This window comes from Apteryx mantelli, chromosome 18 (assembly GCF_036417845.1).
Source record: "Apteryx mantelli isolate bAptMan1 chromosome 18, bAptMan1.hap1, whole genome shotgun sequence".
NCBI lineage: Eukaryota > Metazoa > Chordata > Aves > Apterygiformes > Apterygidae > Apteryx > Apteryx mantelli.
Window position 1 is genome coordinate 1,834,464 of NC_089995.1, and position 25,787 is coordinate 1,860,250.

At 52.6% G+C, this 25,787-nt stretch overlaps 1 protein-coding gene across 1 annotated transcript in view; it reads right to left on the bottom strand.

Annotated features, from left to right (window-relative positions):
* CHD6 (chromodomain helicase DNA binding protein 6) overlaps positions 1 to 25,253 on the bottom strand; it is a 92,138-nt gene extending 66,885 nt beyond the window's left edge. Inside the window, exons 1-2 of the mRNA XM_067307933.1 lie at positions 25,171 to 25,253; positions 6,162 to 6,217 (exon numbers count right to left, since the gene is read on the bottom strand). Coding sequence (XP_067164034.1) covers positions 6,162 to 6,194 — 33 coding nt within the window. The 5' untranslated portion in view covers positions 6,195 to 6,217; positions 25,171 to 25,253. The remainder of the gene's footprint in view (positions 1 to 6,161; positions 6,218 to 25,170) is intronic.
* Positions 25,254 to 25,787: the final 534 nt, after the last annotated feature.

Below are 25,787 nucleotides of genomic sequence, written 5' to 3' on the forward strand. Positions count from 1 at the left end.
GGACAGGGAGCCTGGGATGACAATCCTAAGCAGCAAGCAGGTGAGAAGGAGAACAGCTCACAGCTTTGGGTGGAGAATACAGAAATCTGGGCCCAAGCACCTCAGAGGGCTGCAGCAGAAGGGCTCAGGCTTGGCTGGGAGGAGCAGAAAAGCCTGCACTGTCTGCACAGCCAGGAGGGAACTGCCACACAGCCCAGAGTACTTCTCCGTCCATGGTCACATTATCTTCCCTGCCTCCTGGGGTCCTGGGCTCCCAACTCCGCAGCTGAGGAGCCTGGCATCACCTTTTGGCCAGTAAAGCTGGCACTGATCGTACGGTATAACCCCTCTTCATGCAGTACCAGGAAAGGCAGCAAAGAGTCTCCCCTGCATCCAAATGACAGAAGCCGCAGACCAACGGGAAAGCTGCTGTGAACCGGGAATGCTGGGGAGGAAGAAGACGTTGAACCAGGAATGCTGGGGAGGAAGCAGATGTTACACCATCGCTGACGGGAATAGCTACTTCCCTTGTCAGCCAGCATCGCTCCCGCTCCTTACCCAAACCCCAAAAGTTCCAGGAGAGTTTGGGGGAGGGAAGGGGAGAGGAGCAATGGCCTCCATTTCTGCCCCACTCCCCACTCTGCACCTCCAGGCCTTGCTCCGAGCCCTTCAAGCTTTCCCCCCTGCAAAAGCCGAGTGTTTGCGGCAGAGTGAAACTTCGCCTGCAGCCTCAGTGTGTGAACCGCAGCTCCATCCCGCGAGGAGGCTGAGGCTGAGTCCTTCATGTGAGCATCGCCAAGAGCAAAGCCAGCTCCCCTGGCTGCTGAGCTCAGACAACGTCCGCACAAATACCTGCGCTGGGTGCCGTCACCAGAGCCAGCAGTAGCTGCCGCACAACAAGCCATCTTGTACACAGCAGCACTTTCCAGTGTAGCGGAAACGCTAGCACCATGCAAACTCCTTTCAGCGTAGGCTGGATCAGGGCCTTCCTGAAGTCCTCCAGGAGAAGCAGGATGCCTCTGTGGAAGCCCTGCATTCGTGGCTAGGACATGGTAACAGTCAGCTCAAACCCCACAGATCTGCCCTGCACGGGGAACCTCCATGGGGACCCTGACTGAAGGGTTCATGGAAGCTTTCCATGCTCTTTAAAGAGAGGTCAACATCTGGGGGATGTCCAGTGCCCCAGCTGCTAGACTTTTGTCCACAGCACTGATTGAACCCACCAGCAAGGCCACCATGATGCTGGCAGGCCAGTCTTCATGGTGAGAGCATCTTGAGACAGGCATGATCACACAGCTCTGCCTGCCTGAGGTGGCTGCGCTGGGAGCCACCAGCCCAGTCTGTCAATACGACTAGGTGCAGAGCACCATGATGGGAGTGGAAAATGCAGCTTTTTCCATACACAGCATTTTAACAGGCTGTTCATCCACCCTCTCTAGCAGCTGCAATCCCCACTGGTGGCGTTCACAGCATAGGCTGTTGTATTCTAGTCACAGGGTGTCCAAACCCCTTGTTTCCAGCTCTTAATACAATGCAGCAGAAGCTAAAAATACACAAGTGCCACCCTCCGTTATGTTTCTGTGCAGGCGATGCAGTCACCATGGGATGTGCGTGATGGAGGTGGGGCCTGGCTCCGTTCCCAAGACACTCCACTGAGATGCAGCCCTCAAAACAACTACAGCGGAGAAGCGTCGTCCTGTGAGCGACCCAGCCCCAGCAGCGTGGGCAATGGGCGCACGCGCACCCACTGCCCTGGCCCAGGGCACAGCAGGAGGGGCAGAGGGAATGCTGCTCCCTCCCAAGTTAGTCCTCTCTGGCAACGAGGGAAGGAAGGCAGAGAAAGAACATGGAAACAGGAGGGCCTGGGGCAGAAGCCTGTACAGGAACTTGTGTGCGTGTGCTCCCACGCACACAGCTCTGCCTTGCAAACCGGAGCGGAGAGGGAATGCCACTCCTGCCTGCGGGAAACCCACCCTGCCCTGCAATGGCCCAAGGGAGAGGGGAGCACCATTTTCTTAAGCCACAGCCTTGGAACCAATTGCACTCTGCCCAGGAGACCCTGCAGAGAACCACAAGTGTTTGCAGCGTGAGGAGCCCCCGGGACTGTGGCTCTAGATGAGCCGGCACGTAGTCCTGGCTCATTGTGGAGGAGCAGCACATCCCCCTGCAGCTCACTGCTCTGCTCCTACGGCCTCCCCCTGCCCTTTGAGACTTACCACCTGATCTGCTGCTCCTTACCACGCTTGGGTGCCCACATGCTGCTAGGCCAAGCAAAACTCCTTCACACACCCAAAGCAGGCATCATCACACCTGACACCCTCAGCAGGACAGAAAAGAGTCCAAGTTATGCCAGGAGCCCATGGACATGGCTTGGGATACAGCTACAAGGGCCCTTGTGCAGGGGAGCCACAGTTCCCCTTGTAATAGTTTCCACTGCTGTTCAGAACAACTCTGCGCCAGCCCTTGGTGAGCTCTAGTAACACCCCTTGCCAGGGCTTGCAGCAAATGAGACATCAAAGCTCATGTTTCATAAAAACAGACCCATAAAATCCAGGAAAAGCCTTCATTTTATACAGCAAGTGCTTGGAGCAAAGGCAAATAGAGCCTCCCTCAGACGCGCAGCAGGACATGAGGCTCCCAGAGGAGGGGTTCACACTGCCCCACACGTTCCCAGTCCGAGGGGTGCACAGCAGCGGTCCGGTGCCTGCAGTCCCCAGTCTGTCCCCCGCTGCACGCTGCCTCCTCACGCTGCCAGCCACACAGTGCAGAGGATCGCGCCATTCCCATCTCTTCCAAGCCCAGGCTTAAAAAGCAGAAGAGCCCTCCGGGAGAAGGCAGGAGCTAATGAATCACACTGCTTCCAATCCCCTCCCACTCCAGCAGCCCAGAAATGCTGCTCTGCTCTTACAATCTATGCGGCAGCGGGCAGTGGGGGGGGGGGGGGGCACTTCCATATCTGTAGAATAAGGAGATTTACAGGCACTGTGGGACAACTAGATTTATTTTAGTTCAGTCTTTCTCAGGTTATTCAACAAGTCAGAGCTTGGCAGAAATAAGCAAGAATAGAAGACCCCTTACTGCCCAAGGAGGAGCAGGATAGAGCCTTCTGCTCTCTCTGCCGGGAAAGGGAGCCCAGGGAACGAATGCGCTGTGGAAGCCACAGAACCTCTCAAAGAAAATCCACTGCTTGTCATTGCTCTCTGGGGGAAGTCAGGCAAGTTCTCCCCCATTCCACCTCTGCCAGCAGACAAGGCGCCCTGGCACGAAGCCTCGTAAGTCACGAGGGAAGTGACAAGTTTCACGAATTAGTCACAGCTTGGTGACAAATCCACCAGATTTTTATGCATTACTAAGGAAGAAGAGTCATGCAAACATAGACCCTGACCATGTTAATAACAGTCCCTCAGCTGTTGCACCAGTTGGCAGTACCCTGAACGACAAGCAGTCCCAATCCATGCAAGGATGGCATTGCTGCAAGGGGCACCGATGCGGCACAGAGAAGAGCTCCTCCCAGGAGAGCCCACTGCGAGACCCCTGCTCTCCAACCTAGACGTTGCAACATGGGCAGGACAAGGCATTTGCTCGGGGCAGCCATGGAAGGGACTTGGGAGAGGAGAAAGCAAGTCCAGAACCATTCTCAAAGGAAGGTGAGAGCTCTCCTGGCATTCCTTCCCAAGAGGAAGGGTGCCAGCACTTTGCTGCGCCTTCGCAGTTCCCTGCATACACACAGGCCTGAGTATGCACTTACAGGCCAAAGACCAAGACGGAGGTTCTGGGGGTGAATGGCTGGCAGACAGACAGGTACAGAAATTTGCAGCCCTCGAGAGTCCCAGGAACCACACAAGCATGACATCTTCTCCAGAGATGCTGCTCAATGGGCTCTTGCAGGCAACGGCTCTCCCTGGGTGCCACAAAGAGAGTCTGTGTACACAGTGTGGGCAACTCCTGGGTTCAGGTGTCTAGCCCCAGGGGGATATGGAATGGCCCCTCTGGCTGGTTTTGCTAGCTGCCTCCAACACTGCCCATCAGGCTCTGGAGAGAGTGTGGCAGGGAGCCACTGACCCCAGGGAAGTCCCAAATGGCCAGCCCCTTCAACACTTCAAAACTTCCCTGGAAGCCCTGCTTGGCCAGGCCTTCTTCCAGCCACTGAATCCACAGTGGCATTTCTAACCACTGCCCAGACCTTCCAGGGGACTCCCTGACATGAACCTGTCCCAGCCCAAGCATGTACTGCTGTCACACCTTACAGCCTGCAGGCACTGTCTTCTGCTCAGGCAGGACTCAGGCAGGCCAGGGAGCAGACTGTGTCCGCACAGTAGCTGCTCCAGGGAAGGAAGTGCCAGGCAGCAAGGTCTCTGTCCTAGAAGCACTTCTAGAGATGCACACAAGGAAGAACCAGCCAGAGTCTCCCCTTCCGGATGCCAGCCAGGCTTTCTGATGTGGACCAGCGGGCTCTGCGGTCCTTCTTGGCTCTGATGCCCTGGAGCAGCACATACAGCCCTGCTGCCCAGCATGTCTCACAGGGACGAGCAGGGCTGCCTGGCTCCTTCCCACTGAACCCAAAGCTGGGATGTACACCCGGGGCAGAAAACATGCTGCAGCCCCGCAGTACTCCATCGCCTCACTTTCAGACAAAATTTAAGAACAAGGAAGCCTGCTTCACAACAGAGAGGAGCTGGACCTGAGACTGCACCAGAGCCACAAAGACAAGAGGATCAAACCTAACTAAGGATTCTCCTACACTGTTCCCGGTTCAGAGAGCTCAGGAGATGACAAATTCAATCCCTACTCCTGCCTCCCCACATTGGCATGAGTTTATCTCCTCCCAAGCCTTTATCTACAGGGATAGTTACACAAAACACTTTGGCAACTGAGCCAGCTAAAATCTCCAAATGTTGGGGGAGGATATTTTTGCTGTGTTTAAAACCCACATCATTTCAGCAATGCCATTTACAGAGCAGTCAAAAAATAGCTGTATTAGTCCAATGGAGTAGTGGGAATTTCTTACCTGGGCTTCATTACCAGAGGAAAGGTATCACTCACCTTTGCCCAAAGTGCTCCACTCTTCTTCAGGCCTTCTCCCCCTGCCCAGCAGGAGTAATCCAGCAGCGCTGGTAAGCAAGACCTGCCGTGCTCCCTTGCTCCTCAGCTTGAGACCGGCTCTGCCTGTTTACAGTGTCTTTAGGACACTATTAAACTCACCTTTTCTTACAATATTGGTTCACTGTACACACACCTTCCTACTTTTACAGCATTTTGCTTGCTGCAAGCCTGTAACAACACCACACTCATGTTTTCCAAATCCTTCCCTCCCTTCTTCCTCTTTGTTAACCTGCTATCACAAAGGGATCTGCACTGCCCTGAGCAGCACAAAGACACTGCTTCAGAGCAGGCTAGAAGAGGCACCAGCTCGTACTCTCCAACAGATTTATCCCTTAACTAAGTGTTCTGTTTAATGATTTCCCATTAAAAGTGGCAGAGACACAAATCAGCTCAGGGTGGACCGGTTTGTTTTATACCTCCAGTCGTATTTCACTCCTGCAGGCAGAGAGAGTCTCCATACATGTAACAGGTCCTTTCCCTTCATCAGAGGGCCAGTGGTCAGGTTTTTCCTGTGCACGCACTTAATACAAAGATCACTAGCTCATGAATCACCTCTAGGAAAAGCAGATACGTCCGACCAGATGCAGCACTTCAGAGATGGCAGCTGGGTGGGATGAGATTACTTTGGAGCAAGGGAAGATCCTTTGGCCAAGCTCTTGCAGCCCTGCAGAAGCGCTCTTCCCCAACCTCCTATTGCTTGGAGCACTGCGTTATTAGCAGTAATCATAGCAAACATGTAACTGTTCAAAGGCCGTATTTTAATGCCCATGTGATGAGATTCAAACAAGAACCAATACTGGTGACTTTGTGGGGAAAGAAGGGATGCTCTTACAAGGAAACAAAAGCAAATCAGGTGAATTACCGTTATTGGAGATAAAATCCACCTTGTTCAATTGTCCAGGCTGAGATTTATCTACTTTAAGCTATAGCCAGGGTCACATTTCAACATACAAAGCTGAGGTTCTGACTGGAAATGCAGACCCCCTTTCCCACCATGCATCAACTGCAGCCATTCACACATAGGGCAAGGTCCCAAAGTTTTGCCCACTGAGTTAGAAGAAGGAGAGAGGGTCACAAACCTGCTTTTCTTTTTTCTGTATTTTCATTATCATCAAATCTGGGATGAATGTTATTTCTGCAAGACACAACACAAAAAAAAAAATTCACGGTAAAGAGACTGGTGAACCTGAGGTATTCAGACCTTCCACATCACCCCTCCAAGAGGCTGAGCCAACTTTGGGCCCCTCAGAGCAATAAAGCTGCAGGAATCAAACACCCTCCATAAATGAGAACCCACAGTTTGTCACAGAGTGGACATCCGCTCTGCTGAGCCACAAAAAGGCCCTGACTATATGTGCCCAAGCAGCATGGTGCTACCTGACCCCAGTCGGGGAAGACAAATCTCACACTTGCAGTCCCAGTGTGAAGCGACACCCACAGGGCCAGCAGAGACACCCTCCAGAGCCCACAAACCACAAAGGACACCGCTGAGAGACGTTCCAGATGCTGCCAACCCTGCAGCAGAAAAGGAAAGCAGCAAACACACCAGCCTCTGCCAAACAGCAGGAACAAAGATAAGAGACAGGGAAGGGATGTAAGAGCATGGCAAGCACCAGAGGGAAAGCCTGCTGCTGCAGAAGGAGGGTGAGGGAAGCCCCTTCCTTGTGCTGCTATGTTTGGGAAGGGGGCAGGAAACGCACCTTATTATGGTGTTCCTCTCCCTTGCAGAGACATGCATCACTGGGGACAGCTCTGCAGCAAGCTCTGCTTGCTACTCCTGGGGAAGGAGTGCAAAAAATTTATTCTGGAGAAGTACTGCTGGAGACCTGTCTCTTCACAGCACCAGCTGCTGCCCATGGTCTACGACACAATGTGGTGGCTGATGGCAGAGGGCTGTTACCTCAGTCATGAAGGAAGAGCTGCTGGGAGGAAAGGGGCAAGCCAGGCCAGGGCAGAGAGTCATCCTGGCAGGTACCCCCTGCCCAGTCACACTCCTCAGAACAGTGTGGGGGCAGGGGCCAGCGTGCTGGCTGCCACGGTGCCTGAGCCGCCAGCAGAGCAGGCAGACCTGTCTGCCGCCACAGCACATGAGGATGCTACAGTGGAGCAGTACCCACCTCGCAGCCCACAGGAGAAGGGGCAGCTGCAGGCAGGGGTGATACTCATGCATTCCCCCAACACCAGGCCTGTCCGAGGGGCTGCAGCTGCGAGTCCACTGCTGAACAGCTCGAGCAGACACCCTAGACAGGAGCAGTGCCACCAGCAGGAAGAGCTGCATGACAGAGGTCCCTCAGTCACCCATCACCGGAGGGGACTGGTGAGGACCCCATGGATCTGTGGCTGTGCAGCACCCAGAAAGCTCGCTGGGGCAAAGACTACCCCTGCCATGCTCTCCACACCATGGGCACCCTGTGCAAGGTGCCTGTGTTCAGGCTTGGCCAGAAGCGCCTCTTGGCCGGACTCTCCTCAAGGGCCACAGGTTCCCTGCAGGCACCAGCTGAGCAACTGTACCCGAAGGCAGAGACACGAGATCCAGAGCAGCCCACCATGGTGGCGACACACACCACCAGGATGGCACAGGCTGCTGAGCAGACACGCATGTGCCCAAGCCCAGCCTCTCTGGGGATCAGGAGAAGGCTGGAAACTGCCAGATGCATGAGAAGTACAGGCTCACTGCTTCCCTTCTACTGGCGCTTTATCAGGAAAGCCCAGGAGCAGCCCTGCCACAGGTGGGGTCAGCAAAGGAAACAGGGCCGACCCCAGGCTGAACAGGGATCACTGCAGCTCCCCTCAACGAACACGCTCACCAGCTGTGACAGTCAAGGGGACATGGGGAGCTTACAGTCGTGTGCCCTCCCCGAAGCAGCCTCAGCCACAATACACCCGACAGAGCTGTCGGGTCTTGCCCAGGGATCCCTGCCCTAGGCAGCAGATGCTTGTCGGGTGTGGAGGGGCTGCCCTCCGCAGTTGTCTGCTCCCTCAGTGCCAGCAATGGGAGCCAAAGAGCCCAGAAGTATTTGACAAGTGTTTTAGACACAAATCCCACAAACATCTGCCTCTAGTTTCCCTTCCATACCATGCAAACCCTATTCCAAGCAAACAGCCAGCAACGCAAGAGCCTTCCTTGCCACAGCAGCTGTCAGACAAGCTTGGCACGAGGGTGCACCTTGTACTGCTCGCACCTTGCGGGCAAATGGTGCTAGGCTGCTGTAGGCCCAGCGACCCCCTCACCGCCCCTTCATCACGGCTTCCCTCCCTGGCATGGGCTGCCTGCTAGGTCCAGGACATTACCAAAACTCAGAGTCATTGCCCCCCATCTCTGACCCAGAGCCTCTCTTGGGGCTCTGCTCCCAAAGTGGGAGAGCCCAACAGACCCTACAGATGGGCAATGCTCAGACCAGCACAAGAGAGGTCAGATTCTGGATGCTGATCCACCCTGGCCTCCACAGTTCCCTCCCAACAAGCCAAGGAGAAGCAGCAAAGGCTTCTGTGATCCCCACTGTCCAGCACAGGCCAGTCCAGTATGTCCCACACATCAGCAAAGCCTGGTGGCAGCAAGTCCAGGCACCCAGTGCCACCAGCTGTGTGAGGAGGATATTGATAGCACCTGCAGACAGGATGGCGCAAAACTTTTCCACAACTTATAAATAAGCCTGCCAGCCCCTTTCATTCTCCTCTACAATGTGCCCCAGAAGGGCCCAGACGACAAGGAGCTGAGACTGGCAGGCAAAATGCTTGCAGCTTCAGTGGTGTTGCTCTCCCTCCAGGACCAGGCAGAAGTTTCAGAACAAACAGCTGCTGCAGCTCAGAACAATCCTGTTGGGCTCCAGCAGAGAGCAACTCCATCCTGAAGGTTTGCTCAGAGCCAAAAGTGCTAGAAATGTGGGCTTTGTTCAGCTTTCATGGAGACCTCTAGGCTGCAACTATGGAACACATGCAGGAGACTCCAAGGTGCTCAGCTTACCCGTCCTTGCCAGTCGCATGTGAACAAGCGTTGGCCTTCACCCCACCGGGTCCAGCCCATGTCCAACAGGTCACTCGCATCCCCCAGCAGGTCTAAGCTTCCAGTTGTACCATCTGCTGTGGAGAAAGCTAGCCCCAATATCCAACAGCTGCTCACAGTGCCACCCCATGGTCACAGCAGGGGGCCTGCAGACTTCTCAAACCAAGCTCCCCTTGCTGCTCCTTATCCCTGGGAAGGCAGTTTCAGGCAAGAGAAGAGAAGATGAGGCACCATGAACTCTTCCTGTGAGTCGCATGTGCTCAGGTGTTCAAGAGCTCACCCACACTCTTCCCCCTGAGCCTGAAGGCAGGGCTGGGCTCCTGCTCCCCAGCTCAGTCCTGCATGTCCCAAGGCTGCAGCCTTACAGCTCACATCAGCACTTCTCTCCTGCCTCTGCCCAACAAGCTCTGCTAAGGACTCCAGCCCCAGACCCCTCTGGGTGAACACATTTTCAGCCTCTCCCAGATCACTGGCTAGGCAGGCCCACAGCTTTCCTCTTCTTGCAGCTTTGGTGCCCACCAGGTCCCTCTTGGCTCCCAAGGCAGGAGATGTTTTTAGTCCTGGCTCCATTTCTCAGCCTTTCACTTGCAGATTTTCTGGAGTAGCCCAGAAGATAGATCCTGGGACCTCCAACCCTTGCAGGACACTAGCACTCTCTTCCTGCTCTTCATTTTCTTTTCATCATTAAAGTGCCTGTGATCACCTCCCTGCTGCTCAGCTTTGCTTCCCTTCCCCACCCCCTGGCCTCAGCGAGCTGTGTGGTCTCCCCCATTGCCTCCCATCCCCAGAGGGCTGGAATCGCAACTCTTAACCGAGTGACCTGCTTGTCATTTGGTAGACACAGAGGATGCTTCCAGGCTAGCCCCAGAACAGAGCTCACACAAAGCAAATGCAACCTTCAGTCCCACAGGTTCAGCCCTGGCACCCCGGCATTATCATGCTAAGGTGCCTGCGTGTGGCTCCACCAGCCTCCTGCCAACCCAGCCATGGGGACAGTGCCAGGACAGACTCCAGCAGCACAGACTTCTCCATGGCAGGAGAACATCAATACAGGAGAGCAGGACACTGGCAGCTTCCAACTACACCCCTCCAGGTGCCAGGGAGAAACAGCCTCACCCATCACATCACATCAGGGCAGCTGCAGCCTTTTTGCCCAGCCTAGGGCAGGGCAAAGAAACAGCCTAGAGAAAGACTACAGAGGTCTCTGTCACCTTCTGTCCATCCCAGTCCTGCTAGAGCCAGGTCAGCAGAGCTGAACACTCAGGTGGTTTTGCTGTGACTGAAGAGATGCCAGGGATGGAGAAAGGCTTGGATGTTGTCTGTAAGACAGCACTTCAGCACCAATTCAGGCAAAAAAAAAGCCAAGACAAATACACTGTTCCAAGTTCCTCGCCACCAGGCTAGGCCAGGCTGAAAGTCTCTCTATCTATCCCATATTCTGGTAGTCAGACTCCCTGGCTTACAAGAGCTTGCTCCTACCTCCCAGCTCTAGGTTGTCAGAGTGTTGTTTTTGTAACAAAATGTACATTACAGATCAGACACACTTAACAGCCTAGGCCCCAGCATGCTCACCACCCTCTCTGTGGCTTGCTTCTAACCCACACAGGTGCCAGGAGCTGAACAACAAAGGCAGCAGGATCCCAGAAAGCTTTGTGTAGCAGTGAGCAAGCTCCCCATTGTACGGACAACCCAGCAGCCTCTCCAGACCCCAGGAAAGGGCTGCTGGATCCTGTTGCTTCAGTCATGCTGAGCCAGTCCCACAGTCCTGGCCTCTGCTCCCATCAGCTTCTGTCCCTCTGGCATCATCCCTGCCCATCACTTCCCAAGCACCCAACACTGCTGCCATCAGAGCCTTCTCCTCTGTCGCTAGTACCATTCACTCCACCCAGGTCATTTCAGATCTCTGGTGAAAACCTCTCTTTTCAGGGAATCCTCTTCCCTGACATCAGCCCTCATCTGCCTGCCCATCTGTCGCACCACTGACACCTCCAGGGCTCACAGCAAGTCCCTCTGGCCTCTCGCGCTCTTTACAACTAAGCAGGCAGGCAAAGGCAGGGCTGTGTCATGCCACCTCCAACTTAGGAGACTCCTACTGCCCGAAAGGCAACTGCTGGCAAACTTTCTGCAGAGCACTGTGTCAAAACTCCTGATGGCAAGGGCTGCCCCACAGCTGCCAATGGAGCAGCTCTGGTCCTTGGTAGAAAAAGTGTCCAGGAGCCCTAGCCACAGGCCACTCGCTGTCACAGGTACAGGACAGACCAGTGCCCCCAAAGCATTCAGCACGGGCTATGGCCAGCAAGGGACAGGCAGGAACAGAGCAGGCAGACCCTCCTCTCTCCCAGTTCCCTATCAAAGGGCCAGGGGAAAACACCTGCAACTTCTCCTTCCTTTCTCGGCCTCCACATACCCTAGCTTGAAGACACCAAGCCCTGCAAGGGCATTACCTGCTCCATTTGTGTCCTGTCACTGGCAGAGCCCAGCAGCTTGGCAGAGCGAGCAGGGCTGGGGTCAGGCCAGCCCTGAGACAGAGCAGACACAGGAAGAGCAGTCCCATGCTAGGGGCAGTCCCAAAGCAACAGCAGATAAGTTTTCTCCAAGTCCCATTCTCTTGTTCCAGCTGGCAACAGTCACACAACAATATCACCCCCACCATACACCCAATCTATTTCAGTAGGACTGAAGCCAGTGTGTGCACTTGCTTAGCCCCAGAGAAGGCAGCCTTAACTGAGGTACCTACTCTGGCAGCAAACAGTCCTTCAAGCGCAAGGGAAAAAACAGCAATGTTGCCAGTGTCAGCAGAGAGCACTAGGTCTCCCTTCTGCACACCCCGCTACCCACTGCGAGAGGCTGCCACGGGGTGGGTGGGAGCACCCACAGCTTCTCCTGGGGCACTGCTGCAGCTCCCTAGGAGGATGCGCCACGGCAGATTTGGAAGGCTGTATTAAACTCTGAGCTGACCAGAGACCAGAGCTACTTTGGCAATTTATGATTCCGGACACTAGGGAACCTGGGACGTTTTACACATTGTATCATTCATGACCCCTTGGAGCCAGCATGTCCTGCCATCATGTGTCAGGGGACTAGCTGGAGAGGAGGAAAGGTTCGTCGCCGCCTGATGCCGTGGCCTGCTGTTTCCTCCTCTAGAGCATCCAGCCTGGGCTGGCCTCGGAGACAGGAACTTGTCCTGCATCCCAAAGGGAAGCACACCACCTGCTAAGGAGCACCCCCATGCTGGCAGGTGGATACATATACATTGAGAGTCCCATTTAACTAGTCATTTCCATGCTAATTAAGTATTTGCAGATTAAAGAGAGACTCTAATCTCAAATGAGACAGCCCAATTTTCTAAATGAGCTTATGGTTTTCATATGGAGATCAACATGTTCTCACTAGCACATCATGTAAGCCCTCCAGGCTGTTAGATTCAGCTTTATTGCCACTGTCACAAATGGGAAGTTTTTATTCTTCATTCTCAAGTTTTACGCCTTTTTAACCCAATGTAATTGATGTACGTTCCATACCAGTGCTGCCAGCCTGCAACACCTGCAGGACCAAGCAGTCACCAGTGCTCTAGGCTACCACAGCCCAAGGCAAATCCTCCTTTGTGAAGTTGTGGTACTACCTCTTCTAAAAATCTCTAGCGCTGGGCACTGCACACAAGCAGCGAGCACACTAACACGTCACAGCTCTCCGGTCACACCAAGCTTGCAGGCTGACCACGCGCTCAGGAGCTGTCTTGTTGCATTTAAAGAGACAACCAAAGCAGTGCTGAAAGCTGTGTTTTGTCCCTCTACGAGAGCAGCCCAACTCACTGTGGAATGGCCTCTCCAAAGTCTCTGCTGCTAGCAATGATGTTTTCAGTTACATAATTTGGGGCATATCAGGTTACTGTCTTCCTCCCTTTGATTTATTTTTATTGTCCTGAAAGCATGAGACATCCCTGCACAAGACCCAAATCATGCCTGTATTTCCTGTCATTCCTGCTTGGGCTCCCAAAAGAGTTGAAGCACTTGTGTACATGCAAGAAACGTTATCAGAAATTCCACTTCAGTCGCCATCTGAACCACCACCACCCCAAGACCAAGCAGGAACTATGAGCTCTTCCCCTTCTACCAGCTGTCTCATGAGAGTGGCCAAACTCTATTCTGCAGTTTCCCAGTTCAGAGGTTGAGGCGTGCGAGCATGCAGCTCACATGCCCCGAGAATCCTGCAGGCATGCAAAGAGCTCCCGCCAAGGAGCCTGGATAGCCAGTCCCGCTAGCACAAATATATACAGGCGTTCTGTGAAAGCAATTACAGCTCATCGCAGGAGCAATCATCTATCTCATTTGTACATGCAGCTCCATCAGTGCACATGTCCCTGCAGACTGGTTCACCTCTGTTTTCCCTTACAGCTCCCTTAGAAATGGGAGAAGATATTCTCAAGCTGATCTTCAAGAAGAGGAGAAAAAAGAGGGTTGAAAATGAGCTGGTAAGAAACATGAGGAGGACTGAAGTGGCCCAGACTAGTAAGCCTGTAAAGAAACAGTTCTTCTTTACAAAACTTATTCCACTTTGCAGGGCCATAGGGGAATTTTTAACATGCATTTCAGAAACAGGCTAGCCAAGTTTGGGGGAGGAAGTTAATGCATGAAGGAGAAGGAATAAAGTATTACAGCAGTAACAGGGGTAGGCCTAAAGCCATGTGTGACTAGTCCATCACGGCCTAGATTACCCACAGTGCTTGCAGGGCATCCAGGCTGGAGCGTATGAAGCGCATAGGCTTGGACATGCTGCTCAAGTACCACTGTAGCATGTTAACTCATTCAAGAAAGTCACAGGAAAGCAACAGTTTGAGACTACAGCATCCAAGGAGAGGTTGTATGCTAGGACTGCCTTTATGCACTGTAACAGCAACAGGGGAGAGGCCCCAAGCATGCAAGAAGCAGCCCCAGCAGCTGCCTAGGACAGAGCTATCACAGATGGGCCACTGATGAGGTTGCTTTTCAGGAGTCTATCTGATGGAAAGACAGACTGCCATTGCCTATGTCCTGTTGCATGTCAGCAGGAGAGGAGGGTCTTGGCACGAGAGCCAAAGTGCCTTTCCAAACTTTCCACCATGCAACATGTCTCCACACCACAGCATCCGGTTCCTTGCTCGCTGAACACCATCTGCTGAAAATCTAGCTCCGAGCAAGTAAAATACACTCTTGTGCACTCACCCTCATGTGCAACCTGTGACTGCAGGCACAAACTGGGCAATACAAGCTGAGCATCAAGGACTCCATTTGTATGTGCTACAACACCATTAGACTAGGAAACACGTATTTCTTCAGCACCCATACTGCAGAGAAAGCCACCAAGAAAAATGAGAAGCACCTGGCCAAAGCAGAGCTGGGAGATGTTCTGTAGCAGCAGATGCATCCTTCCGTACACTGGGGGATCAGATACCAAGGGTACAGCACCCAGAAGAGCACTCCCTCCTGGCACCAACGAGTAGCTAGATCCTTCCCTGAGCAGAGCAGAAACAGCAGCGATGGAAACCCCAAGTGCTGGTTCCTGGCACGCAGCACCCACAGCTGGAAGGACTAGCTAGCTCAACAAAGCCAGCCACACAAGCTCCTCAGGGTGCCTGCAAGATCCTTCTATTACTGCTTTCTATTTCTATTACCCCATGGGGGGAGTGCCACTGCGGGCTGAGTCTCCGTCACCCGGTCCAGTCACAGCTGCACTGCCGCAAGGTTTCTCCCTCATCCACACACTGTGGCTGTTCTCACCAGGGAGCTACATCATAACCCAACCTCTGGCTGGGATGAGACAGTCCTCCTGTCCTCAGTACTGCTTTGCCAGCAGAACCGTCACCTGCTAGAGTGGGGTGTTCAGGGCACCCTCTGCACAGCCTCCCACATAGCAGGCAAAGATTTTACAGCTAAGCAGCCAGGCAGCAGATCTTCTGGCTCCAGCAAAAGCTCTGAAGCATGGCAATAAAGTTGTTGGTGCTCAGACAATACCCCAACAGGATCCTCAGAAAGACAAGTGCATATTGGCTGCAGTTCTCCCCCCTCACCTTCCTCAGTAATTTAAAAACACCACACACCCTTGAAATTAGCTGTTCAGCTGACCCTCCAGCCTGGGTGTGTGTCAGAGAGCCCCTGCTGCAGCAGTCCCCTCTCCACAGACGTTTTCCAACAGCCAAGCCGTGGCACCATTCAAGATCAAAGCTCCTGTCGGGGCTGCCCATATGGCACGCAGCATGCCCCTGCTCCTCCCCGCTGCCGAGAGCCTCCTCTCCCAGCTCTCCTCTGCACTGAGCTCCAGCAAGGGCCAGAGCCGACACGGGAAGCCAGGCTTTCGGCAGCTCTCCTGCTTCCCTCCTCCTGTTACTTTAAAGCAGTACTATACAAGCCCTGTCGGCACAGGCTGCGTGCTAATATCCCGGGCATGGCTCTGACAACATCCTGAGCAGGGGACTAGGAAGAGCAGGCAGCTTCCACACTGCAAAAGCAGGAGGAATGCCACACTCGACTGGATCCCAGCCCTTTCAGCAGCTACTCTGCATGCCTGGGGTGCCTGGGGCCGCGCTTTGAGGAAGGCCAGCCTGAAACTAGAGAGGACTGAAGCTGAAAATAATATGGCATGAGCCCTTTTTGCACTCAACCCTCACGAAAATCCAAGACAAAGCTCTGCTTGGGGTGATCAGCAATTCCACAGAGCATCCGATGCTTTCGAGCTGGAACGGCTGCTTGACAGCAAGTGGGACAAATGCAGGGCGCTGGGGAAGGCTCACGGGCACAAAGATGTTTGTGCCAAACAGCCAACAAGGAAGAGCTCCTCTCCACATCCGACAATACAATGCAGACAGAAAGGAGAGGAAGCAGAGCGTGGCAGACCCTGGAAGAGCAAATGCTCCACAACAGCCCCCCCCCCATTGGCACAAAGGAGACAAGGGCGAGGAAAAAGCCTTTGGGGAAATGCAACCAGGCCTGGAGACCAGCAGCTTCCCAGCACACAAGCCAAGATCTTCCTCCTTGGGGATCCTGTCCAGCATGTCTGCCACAGCACCTAGCTTCAGAGCACACCACCCAGAAAGGGAGTCCCTACTCCAGAGTCTCCTGCAGCCATCCCCATAAAGAAGCTCTTCCAGCCTTTTTTCCCCAACCACCCTTTGCAATCCCCCAGAAAGACACACTCAGCTCTTTTATTAAGCTCCAGGAGTTACATCCCCAGTCAGGCTGCTTACCCAAAGCAGGGGCCTGCCCAAGAGGACCTTCTGCAACCTCTCCGCAACTCTGACTTACTAGGAGTTACTGCAAGGCTAAGTCGACCCAACAGACCTTTTTCTCAGGCACACACCTGCCCAAAAAGCTGAATACATCTTAAATATCACTGCTGCAATTCATGATATGAGAAGTCCTTGGGTCAACAGCAGGGCCGAGTGACAGGTATCTGTAGAATCCTCCAAACCTGCCTCCAGGTCCCCAGGGGCACCTGTCTGCACCATCTCCCATCCTGCTACTGCTTTGGCACGTGAGGCCTGCATAGAAGCCCTGCAACACCATCAGAACAGCAAGGCTATAAGAAATGAAGCAGCAAAGCTAGAAGACAAATTGTCACGGGACACCAAGGAATTCTTAGGATTTGGTTGGCAAAAAATAATTACAATATTCGTTAGCCTGCAACTGGTAAACAGCAGTAAAACAAGCAGCACTTCAGGATTCCTCTTTATCCATCAAAAAGATCTCAGATAAGTTCAAACATATTCTACTAGCTGTCTCAGACTGAGACAAGGTCACTGTCCTAAGAAGTTCCCCAATTTAAAGGGATAAGCATATTCTTAGCCAGGTTTTGAAACTTTAAGGGCAACAAAGGCCCAAAGGATGTCCTCTAACATTTCATTTGCATACTGTGTAACTAGTTGTAACCAAAGCAAGCAACATTTGTCTGCTGCTTCACTCTGCCAGGAAAAACATTTGCTAGAACATGCACCTTTTAGTCTTCAGGCTCAGAGCAACCAGGAGAGAAATCCTGACGCAGTGGCTAGGAGCGCGTGAAGCTCCCAGACAGATACTATGTCTGTGTTCTTCCTAACCTTGCTTCCAAAACTGAAGGTGTTTAAGCCTACCCCAGTAGAATAAAGTTTCCAATACTCATATTATCACCTTTTCTGACAGTAAGCGTGATCTCTGCATGAAGTTCACTCACTCAGCGTACAGTTCCTATGGGAACAGCAGGTCTTCAGGCAGCATGGACCAGCCTACTCGCATGGCAGCCTCTGCCGTGAGAGCAGGCCCCGCTGCTGGGGCGCCTTGTGCTGAGGGCTGGTAACAAGGTGGTAGCCAGCACCCATTCAGCAGGCAACCGGCTGAAGAGAGACAGCTCCCGATCACAAGATTATTGCATGCTCATTCCAGCATCCCATCCAGCAAAGGTTCAGGGGATATTCAGCCCCCAGTCTGGGATCCTTCTTGGGCCAGCTGTTTAGCTCCTAGAAATAGTTCAGATCAGCTGTGGAGGATCAAATAATTGCTCCAGGGATGGCACCAACTATTTTCAGCTTTTTTGGAAGCGCTGCTGGGCTTGAGGAGAAGAACCAGGCAGAGAGGCAGAGTGCTGTCCACTGAGCCCAGGCAGGAGGAAGAGCTTTAGGCTTGTTAAGCTCTTTCATGGTCTTGTTTGTCCCAAGAAGAGGAAAGAGTTTCAAAGAGGGTTTTAACCTGACATTTGCCCTTTTGAAACAATTTTCCCAACAGCCTCAGAGCCTGCAGTTTCACACAAGGGAAACGGAAAATCTGAGTATCTTACATCCAGAGGCAAAATACTGATATCGCTGTCACACCTGCCCCTGCCCTCGCAGAGCAGCTCCTTCCCAGCCACTGCAACCAGCTCCGGAGCACGAGGGGCGAGCGGCACTGTTACTGACAGCGCATGGAGAGGGCCAAGCTACTCAGGCTGGGTCAGAGCTGGGCTCTGTACTCATACCTCTCATCACAGGCACTCAGCAACCTGCTCTTGGCTCCTTTTCCATGAAAACTTAGTAGGTCACCTTTAAAAGCCACATGAGAGCCCTGAAACTACTTTACAGGCTGCAAAATTAGTTGTGCCCATAAAGCTGTTGACATTCTTTATGGCAATGTGTAATGCCAATTCAGAACCACTACTTCTTCCACGTCTGGCCGGTGGCAGGCAGTATCTATTCACAACCCCGCAGAGCAGGCACCTCTCCCCTCCTCTCCAGGAGCCCACGGTCTGGAGTGCTGAGGGGCTGAGGCTGCATTTCAACCACCATACCTCGCCTCACAATCTAAGGAGGATATTAAAGGATACATACTTAAGCACTCAAAAGCCTGAAAATGCTAGAATTAGGGTTGCACAAGCACTATTCATTGAATTTCTATACGCTGATGTTCCGCAGCAAAAGCTTTGTCCAACGAAGTTGGATGCTCGCAGCAATATCAGAATTCATATCTAAAGCTTAAATTAGGAAGGAGGTCCTTTTCTGTGCTATGATCTACATTCCTCATCACCCCTGCAGATGGAAGGAAGCAAGGATGCAGTGCTATCACAGAGCTAAAGACCAAATAAGAAAGAAGGGGCAAACGGGAAATGAGTTAACATTGTACAATCCCTTCCCTATAGCTTCCCAGGAAAATTAGGGTTAGGGTTGAGAAAAAGAGAAAGCCTAGAGTTGGAGTGGTGTGAAAAGGGACTACCATAAGGAAGTGGAGGCTGCCAACAGCCCTGGGCTGGGAGAAATCTTTGGTCTGGGCAATGTCTTAGGGGCTGTCTCTACCATTCCCCACAAAAAAAGTAGAGTTAGAGTTGAGGGAAAGAGAAAACTTAGAGTTGAACTGGGACTAGGGCTGGAAAGGGGCTTCAACAGCAAAGCAGCGGCTACCAAGAGACCTGGACTGCAAGACAGTTTTCATCTAGGCAATGGTTGGGGGGCCTTTTCTAATGTTTTGCAGGAAAATTAGAGATAGGGTTGGGTAGAAAGAGAAAGCTTGGAGCTGCTGATGGACTGGGGTTGGAAAGGGGCTGCCAAAGCGAAGTGGGGGCTGCCAAGAGACCTGAGCAGGGAGAAATTTTTCATCTGGGTTTCCTTATCTAAAACTCGGATGAAAAATGAGGGTTAGGGTTGACGAAAAGGGAAGGCCTAGGGTTGTGGTTGGAATGGGCCTAGGAATGGGCTGTTGAAGAAAAGTTTAGGCTGCCAAAGGAGCTGGGTGGGAGACTTCTTTTGTCTGGCAGGCCTCATCAAAGGTTCAGCCGTAAAATTAGGGTTAGTGTAACACTGAAAGAAGAAAGCCTAGAGATGCAATTGGAGTGGGGCTGGAAATGGGCTGCCAAAGCAAAGCGGAGACTGCAAAGACACCTGGGCAGGGAGAGGAATGTTGGTCAGGGAAAGGGCTTAACAGCCTTCTCTACAGCTCCCCGCAAAAACGAGAGTTGGGGTTAGGGCTGAGAGCAAAAGCCTAGAGCTGCGGATGGAGCAGGGCTAGAAAGGGGCTGCCAAAAGGAAATGCTGTCAAGGGACCTAGGCTAGGAGACATTTTTGATCTGTGAAATAGCTTAGGGACCATGTCTACAGATTTCCCAAAAAATTAAGGTTAGGGACAGGACTGAAAGATGAGAGCTGCAGTTGGAGTGGGGCTGCCAAAGCAAAGTGGGGGCTGCCAAGAGACATGGGATGAGAGAAATTTTTCACCTGTGCAATGCCTAGTGGGCCTTGTGTAAGGCTCAGCAGGAAAATGAGGGTTAGGTCTGAGAGAAAGACTATTCCACCACTTAAGGTAATACAAAAATCAGTCACAATAACAGGTTACTGCCCTCCTTCATTCAGGTGCAAAGGGGATATGGTATAGGGACAAACAGTATTTTTAAAAAATCTAATGTTTGTTTTCAGAGGCTAATACTTTGTCAAGGTTGGTTGAGTTTTTACAAGGACAGATAAGAGAGGCAAAATTTCCCTTCTTCTGTAACCTCTTTCTCAAAAATGACATCTGTTCCTGTTGAAACCTTACAAAAAAAGCCAGCCTGAGGCACTGCAAAGATTTTTCCACTGCAAAACAGTAAGAATTAGACAAGGATTATTCCAACCGAGCAGAAGAGCTCCATCACAGAGAGCACTGACACCATCTACAATTGATTTATTTTAAAATGTATCTTGCAGTAACTAGTTGTAGTTAGACTGGCCCACAAGTCTTAAGATCTCCACAGTCAACTCGCTCAAAACATAGCATGTGGTAACAAGCAGAAGAGGACCATGCCCACAGCTTATATATTCCAAGAGCAGGCAATGGGATGAGCCTGCACAATCCAAGTTGCCCTCAGCTGATGATGCCCTGCTTGCTTTTTAGGAGACTGTGCTGGTGGGCTCTCACATCTGAAATTCCAGCCCATTTCATAGTGTATCCAAAAAAGGCCGGGCAGATAGAAGTTCACCAGTCACCCAGCAACGAGACCCCTTCCATGTAACACCATGCATAATACGTGCACAGGTGAGGATGAGCCAAACAAGGGCCCAGCAGGACAATTATTTTGGTGGCAGGGCGTAGCGGGGATAGTGCTTTGATTCACAAAAACTGAGAACAGACCCTGCAATCCTGAAGAACAGTAAGGCAAACTGCATGGCCTGGGCTACCCTTGTCTTTCACCTTGACGTACATGTGGACCTTACCCTGGCCCTCCCCTCTTTTTGAGGCTCCTGAACATGGCCTAGGACACCTGGCCAACTAGCAGCGAGGACAGGCCCCGCAGATGGCAGATTTAGTACGATCTCTGAAGTCAGGCCAGCATTCTGCCATTGCAGATTTTCACAATGTCCCTTTAAGAGTTTTGTGACCCAAACACTGTAGCCAGGAGCAGATGCATTAACGGCCCCTCAGTCATGGAGGCAGCAGGACACTCCAGAAAGAAAGTTTTATTCATAGCCTTTGTCCAAACAGCAGCCTTCATTTCCTGCAGGGAAATCACATCCTGCAGCGCAGCCGAGGAAGGTGGGAGTCAGCAGCTCCAAATGCAGCACAGCACAAACGCAACCACATGGGACGCAGCTGTCCAAGGCACTTTGGGGCCTGGGAAGGGCCCTGGCCAGAACTGTACTCAGTGGGTTCCAGTCCAGCCACTAACAGGGCGCTTTCTACAGGAGTCTACCTCAACAAAGTGGGATTACTGTTAAGAGAAGTACAAGCTCTGTGAAATAAAGCATCCCCGCACCATGCTTTACAGCATCGTGTATTCAACTGCAGCATTGTCACACATCTTGCATTCAGTGCATCCGTCCAGAGAGTAGTTTATTAAATCCCTCCTGCTTTTGATTTGCCTTCACTTCCCGTTTCCATTTCCCTGGCTGCTGTGTTCTGGGAGTCTATCTTTAAGCTCCGCTCTGTCCTCCCCTCTTCCCCCCCCCCCCCCCCCCCACTCCGAGTGCCCCAGAAGCAGCCAGGCCCCCCACGCCGACACACAGCCGCACCCAGCCTCAGTGAGGGCTCCGAACCTCACTCGGGAGCTGCAGGGGAAGCGGAGCAGCGGCAAGGTCTGCTCAGCCCTTGTCCTGCTGCGGACTCGCGAGGCGCTGAGCGGCAGCAAGGCACTAGAGCTGCCTCTGTGCAGCCTCGAGCAGAGCCCTGCCTGCTCACTCAGGTCGTGTCTGCACGCTTTTCACTGGCAGCCAAAAGGGCTACAAACTCAGACAAAGCAGAGGCTTCAGTGTCTACAGAAACTGATGGCATTTGCCCAAGAAAGCTCCTTATTCAGCACAGCAGCATGGACAAGAATTTTTTTACTTTATTAGAACACATCCCTACAGTACCATTTTCGGCTGTCTGGAAGAGGCAGGTGGCTTCTTTCTTCAAAGGGGAAAAAGAACAGATTTTATCTGTAGAAATAAGCTGCAGCCAGGAAACAATGTGTGCAGTTAAAAAAAAAACAAAACAAAACAAAGAAAACCCCCACACAAGACCCAACTGTCAGGTCTTTAGAGATTGTCGAGCCTTTCTGGACACAGACAAGCAAAAGGGACATGTGGCTTTTTCCAAGGGTAGCATGAAGCATAGCAGGAGATGGGATCAAAGAGCACACAGTGCGCAGAAGCTACCTCCTGGAGGACAAGGGCACACACAGGTGCATGTGAGCAGGCCCACCTACGTGCTGGAAATACCGGTGCTAATACTCTCAGAAAGCCCGCACTCTTTCTGTCCGCTTCCTAAACAGAATTTCAGCACTAAAAGAAAGCCTAAGCTCCAGCAACCTAAAGCATCAAAGAGTAGAAAAAGGCAGCAATATTGGACTGCAGCCACAGTCACCACGAGTAGCCACTTTACGTGTGCCATTATATGGTACATTTTAATTTTGACTTTCAGGCCAGTGCCATGGCAAACACTCACTGACACAAACCAAGCCATTTGACACCCTGCACGTGCAAGCCACTCTTAAGAGCTACATCTCAATGACAGGATAAAAATCTAGCCGGGTTTGCAGCTGCTTGTCAGCAGGCTCCTGGGAGCCCCACGCCCCAGGCCACAAGCGAGAGCCCCCCATACCTGCTCTCCAAGCAAAACAAGCCGCACCCAGCCAAAGCACAAAGTCTATCTCGCACCATGACTGAGGTGAGGAGCCCCTCCGGTGACTACTTTTTAGTCCAACTAATTGCAGTGTGGGAGCATACTGCCAGCTCAGTACCCGCACTTTCACACTGCTGGCTCTCAGCATCATCTTACATCGCTCTGAAAATATGAGGTGGGGTCCGTGCCTCAGCTGCACGCCCTCACCAGCGGCTAAGAGCAGGCGCTTAAAGAGAAGCGGTTTTCCCAACAGCTTTCTTCACAGGACACAGACAGGATGATGAACCTGTTCAGCGGTTTATCAGAAGCATTAGAGGGGAGCAGGAGCTCCACATGTTAGCCTGTATGCCCCTCTGTGCATTTCAAGCAAGAGAAGAAGTAATTTAGAAGAATATATCTGACTCTGCATGTTATCACTTGTCCTCCCAAACTACCTAGCACTGGCCCCACTGGAGATGCCCCCTGCTTTGGGCTGACCCCCTCTGCCAGCTGTGCTCCCAGGAGCCCAAGACTCCCCCTTTCTGGGCACGGCAGCAGTGCCAGGCAGAGCACAGCAGGCTCAGGCTCCAGGCGAGTGCCAAGGACGAGGTCTCACTGCAAGCAGCTCCTCTGAAATAAAGGCAGACAATGAGTGTCCAACCTCCGTCTGTCAGTATGCCTTCTGCGACGTTTCCTTGCAGATGAGTGGTGCAAGTCCCATTCAACTCCTAAACATCCTATGGATCCTCTCCTTCCCTCACCTCCCTCCCACAGCTTTCATTACAGAAAGGATCCCTTGAAAATATAGGTCCTAGACAGGCAAAGCAGTTTGCAGGCAACAACAAAGTACAAGCTACAGAGGTAGGCAGATAAAGAATGGACAAGAATTGCACAGCCATGCCATGAAACTCCTGATTTTCAGACAAACAGGCCTGCTCTCATCAAGTGTCCCAGGAAATGCTGCAGTCCAGGCCGCATCTCCTCTGTATTCAGGAAATACAGAGGAAGGAAGAGAGGACACTAGCCAGAGGTGCTGGGTCCAGACCTGCTGCACAGTCACAAGAGGGCTCCTGGGGAGGCAGGACTGGCTTGTACCTGGTCAGCAGGCCAGCAGCAAGCTGGGCTCATGGACTGCAGCTAGCCTAGGTGTTGGCTAGGCTCAGCACACCCTTGCTGCTCTGGTACCAGAAGCTGTGCTAGCCTGTCCCAAAAAAGGCTGGCAGAGTGCAAACTCTGGTGAGAAGGTTCAGACCTCTCTAGGGAGCTGGAGCCAGGCTTCCCAGCAGCACTAAGCTAAAACTTTCACAGAGGCAACTGTCACGACCACCAACACATGGGGGTTCTGCTCAGTCCTTCCAAACACAAGGCAGCAATAAAGGGCTTCAGGCAGTGATGCAATCAAGAGCCTCTGTAAGACTGTCCTACAAGCAAAGGGTCCTGATCTTTCTTTGGTCTCACATACCATTCCCTATGCTAGTTTCAAAAGCTGTCCTCGTGTGCACACACTGTATTGAAGTAGCAGGGCCACCTGCTCCAGGAGATCCCTGTTGCCATATATAAGCCACAGAAGCAGCCGTGCACAGGGGGAGAATTGCTGTTCCCAGGCCTGACAGACTGGGAGCTGCTCTGTGTCCCCACAGCCTGCTGTCATCACGCCAGTGGCCCCTGGATCACGGACTGAGAAACAGCGTCTCACACCTGGCAATAAACCCTATGGCCTCAGTGAAAGGGGAAAGTAGTGAGCAGTCAGTCCCTACTGTGCAGGCAGGAGACTGAGTCACATCATTTCTCTATCAGGGTCAGGCATCAGGGGAAACCTTTCAGACCTTTGCAGAGCTGAGGCATTAATGCTGCTGCACCAGCAGAGACTCCCAAAGTCCTTGCAGCTGGAACTGGTCAGACGCACGGTAACAGCATCAGGAAACTGTATCTAACAGTGATCCCTGACTCCAGGCCTAGAAAGCCTCCGACATTAGCATGCTGACTAGAAGCATGCTGGGCCAAGTTGGATCCAGAGTGCTGGGGTAAGAGATCCAGCCTAGGCAGGCAAATACAGCTCATTCACAAAGGAGCAGGAGGGCCTGGGTCCGCCTGAAGAGGGCTGGGAGAAATGAATATTGGCCATTGCTCGCTAAGAGAAGTTTGCTGCATTGCCCTGCTATTCCTTCCCTAATGACCAGGAGTACTACGGAGTGGCAGGACCACAGGTCAGGACTGAAGGGCTCTGCAAGGCTCTCTGGCAAGCCGGAGTAGAGCTCCCTGGGACTAGCAGTACCTGCTCATCAGAGGGCCTTCCAAAGCACCCTCCACCCTCAGTAGCTTCCCTCTTGACAGACCAGAGAGCCCAGGGCCCTGGCACCAGACAACCACCCTCCCTACCTGACACATCCACACCGCAGGCAAGCAGCAGAAGAGGACCCACAGGTTTGGCTGGGACAGAAAAGGAGCAGCACTCTCTGCCTGCACTGGTCCTTGTTCATTCGATTTAACCAACACCCTTCTCCAAGTCACCAAACAGCAAAAAGAGACACCCACAATCCCCTGGTACTGTTTGGTTCCTGCTACCTTATCGGTTCCTGTTTCCAGGCAGGGTTGCACAGGCACGTCTCAGCCAGCAGAGCTACTGGAGCTTGAAGCCAGAGTATCTGTGGTGCAATCCAGAGGGACTCAGGCAACTACATTCCTGTGGGCTGCATGGAGAAGGGGCTCTGCAAAGACATCACACAGCCGCTGGATTTATGAAGGACACCTGCTCACCCAGAAACCCACGGCTACAACTCAGGGAGACCCGGGCAGGGTGAGACAAGCACTGACAACACAGCTGCCTGCAAAACAGTGAAGAGGCAGAGCTAGGGGAGGGGGAATGAGAGCGCGAGCGCAACATGTCTCTCCTTGCTCCTCCCATCCAGCTATCATCAAGCTGAATTCAGGGAGGGCTGTGTGGCCCAGCAAAGCCTCCTTCACTGGGCAAAATAGCAGCCCAGCCGGCTGCTCCTCCACAACACACTCAAGCACTGGGGAGCTTCTCTTGGGATACTGCTTAACGGAGGTATCCATCCCCCATTATAAGTGGCCTGTCTGCAGGCTGTCATGCAAGCAGCCTGGCAGCGCAGAAGCACGCTCTCTCCCCACAGCCTGCTGCAGCACGATTTGTTTGTGTGTCTGCAGCTGCTTGGTGCATT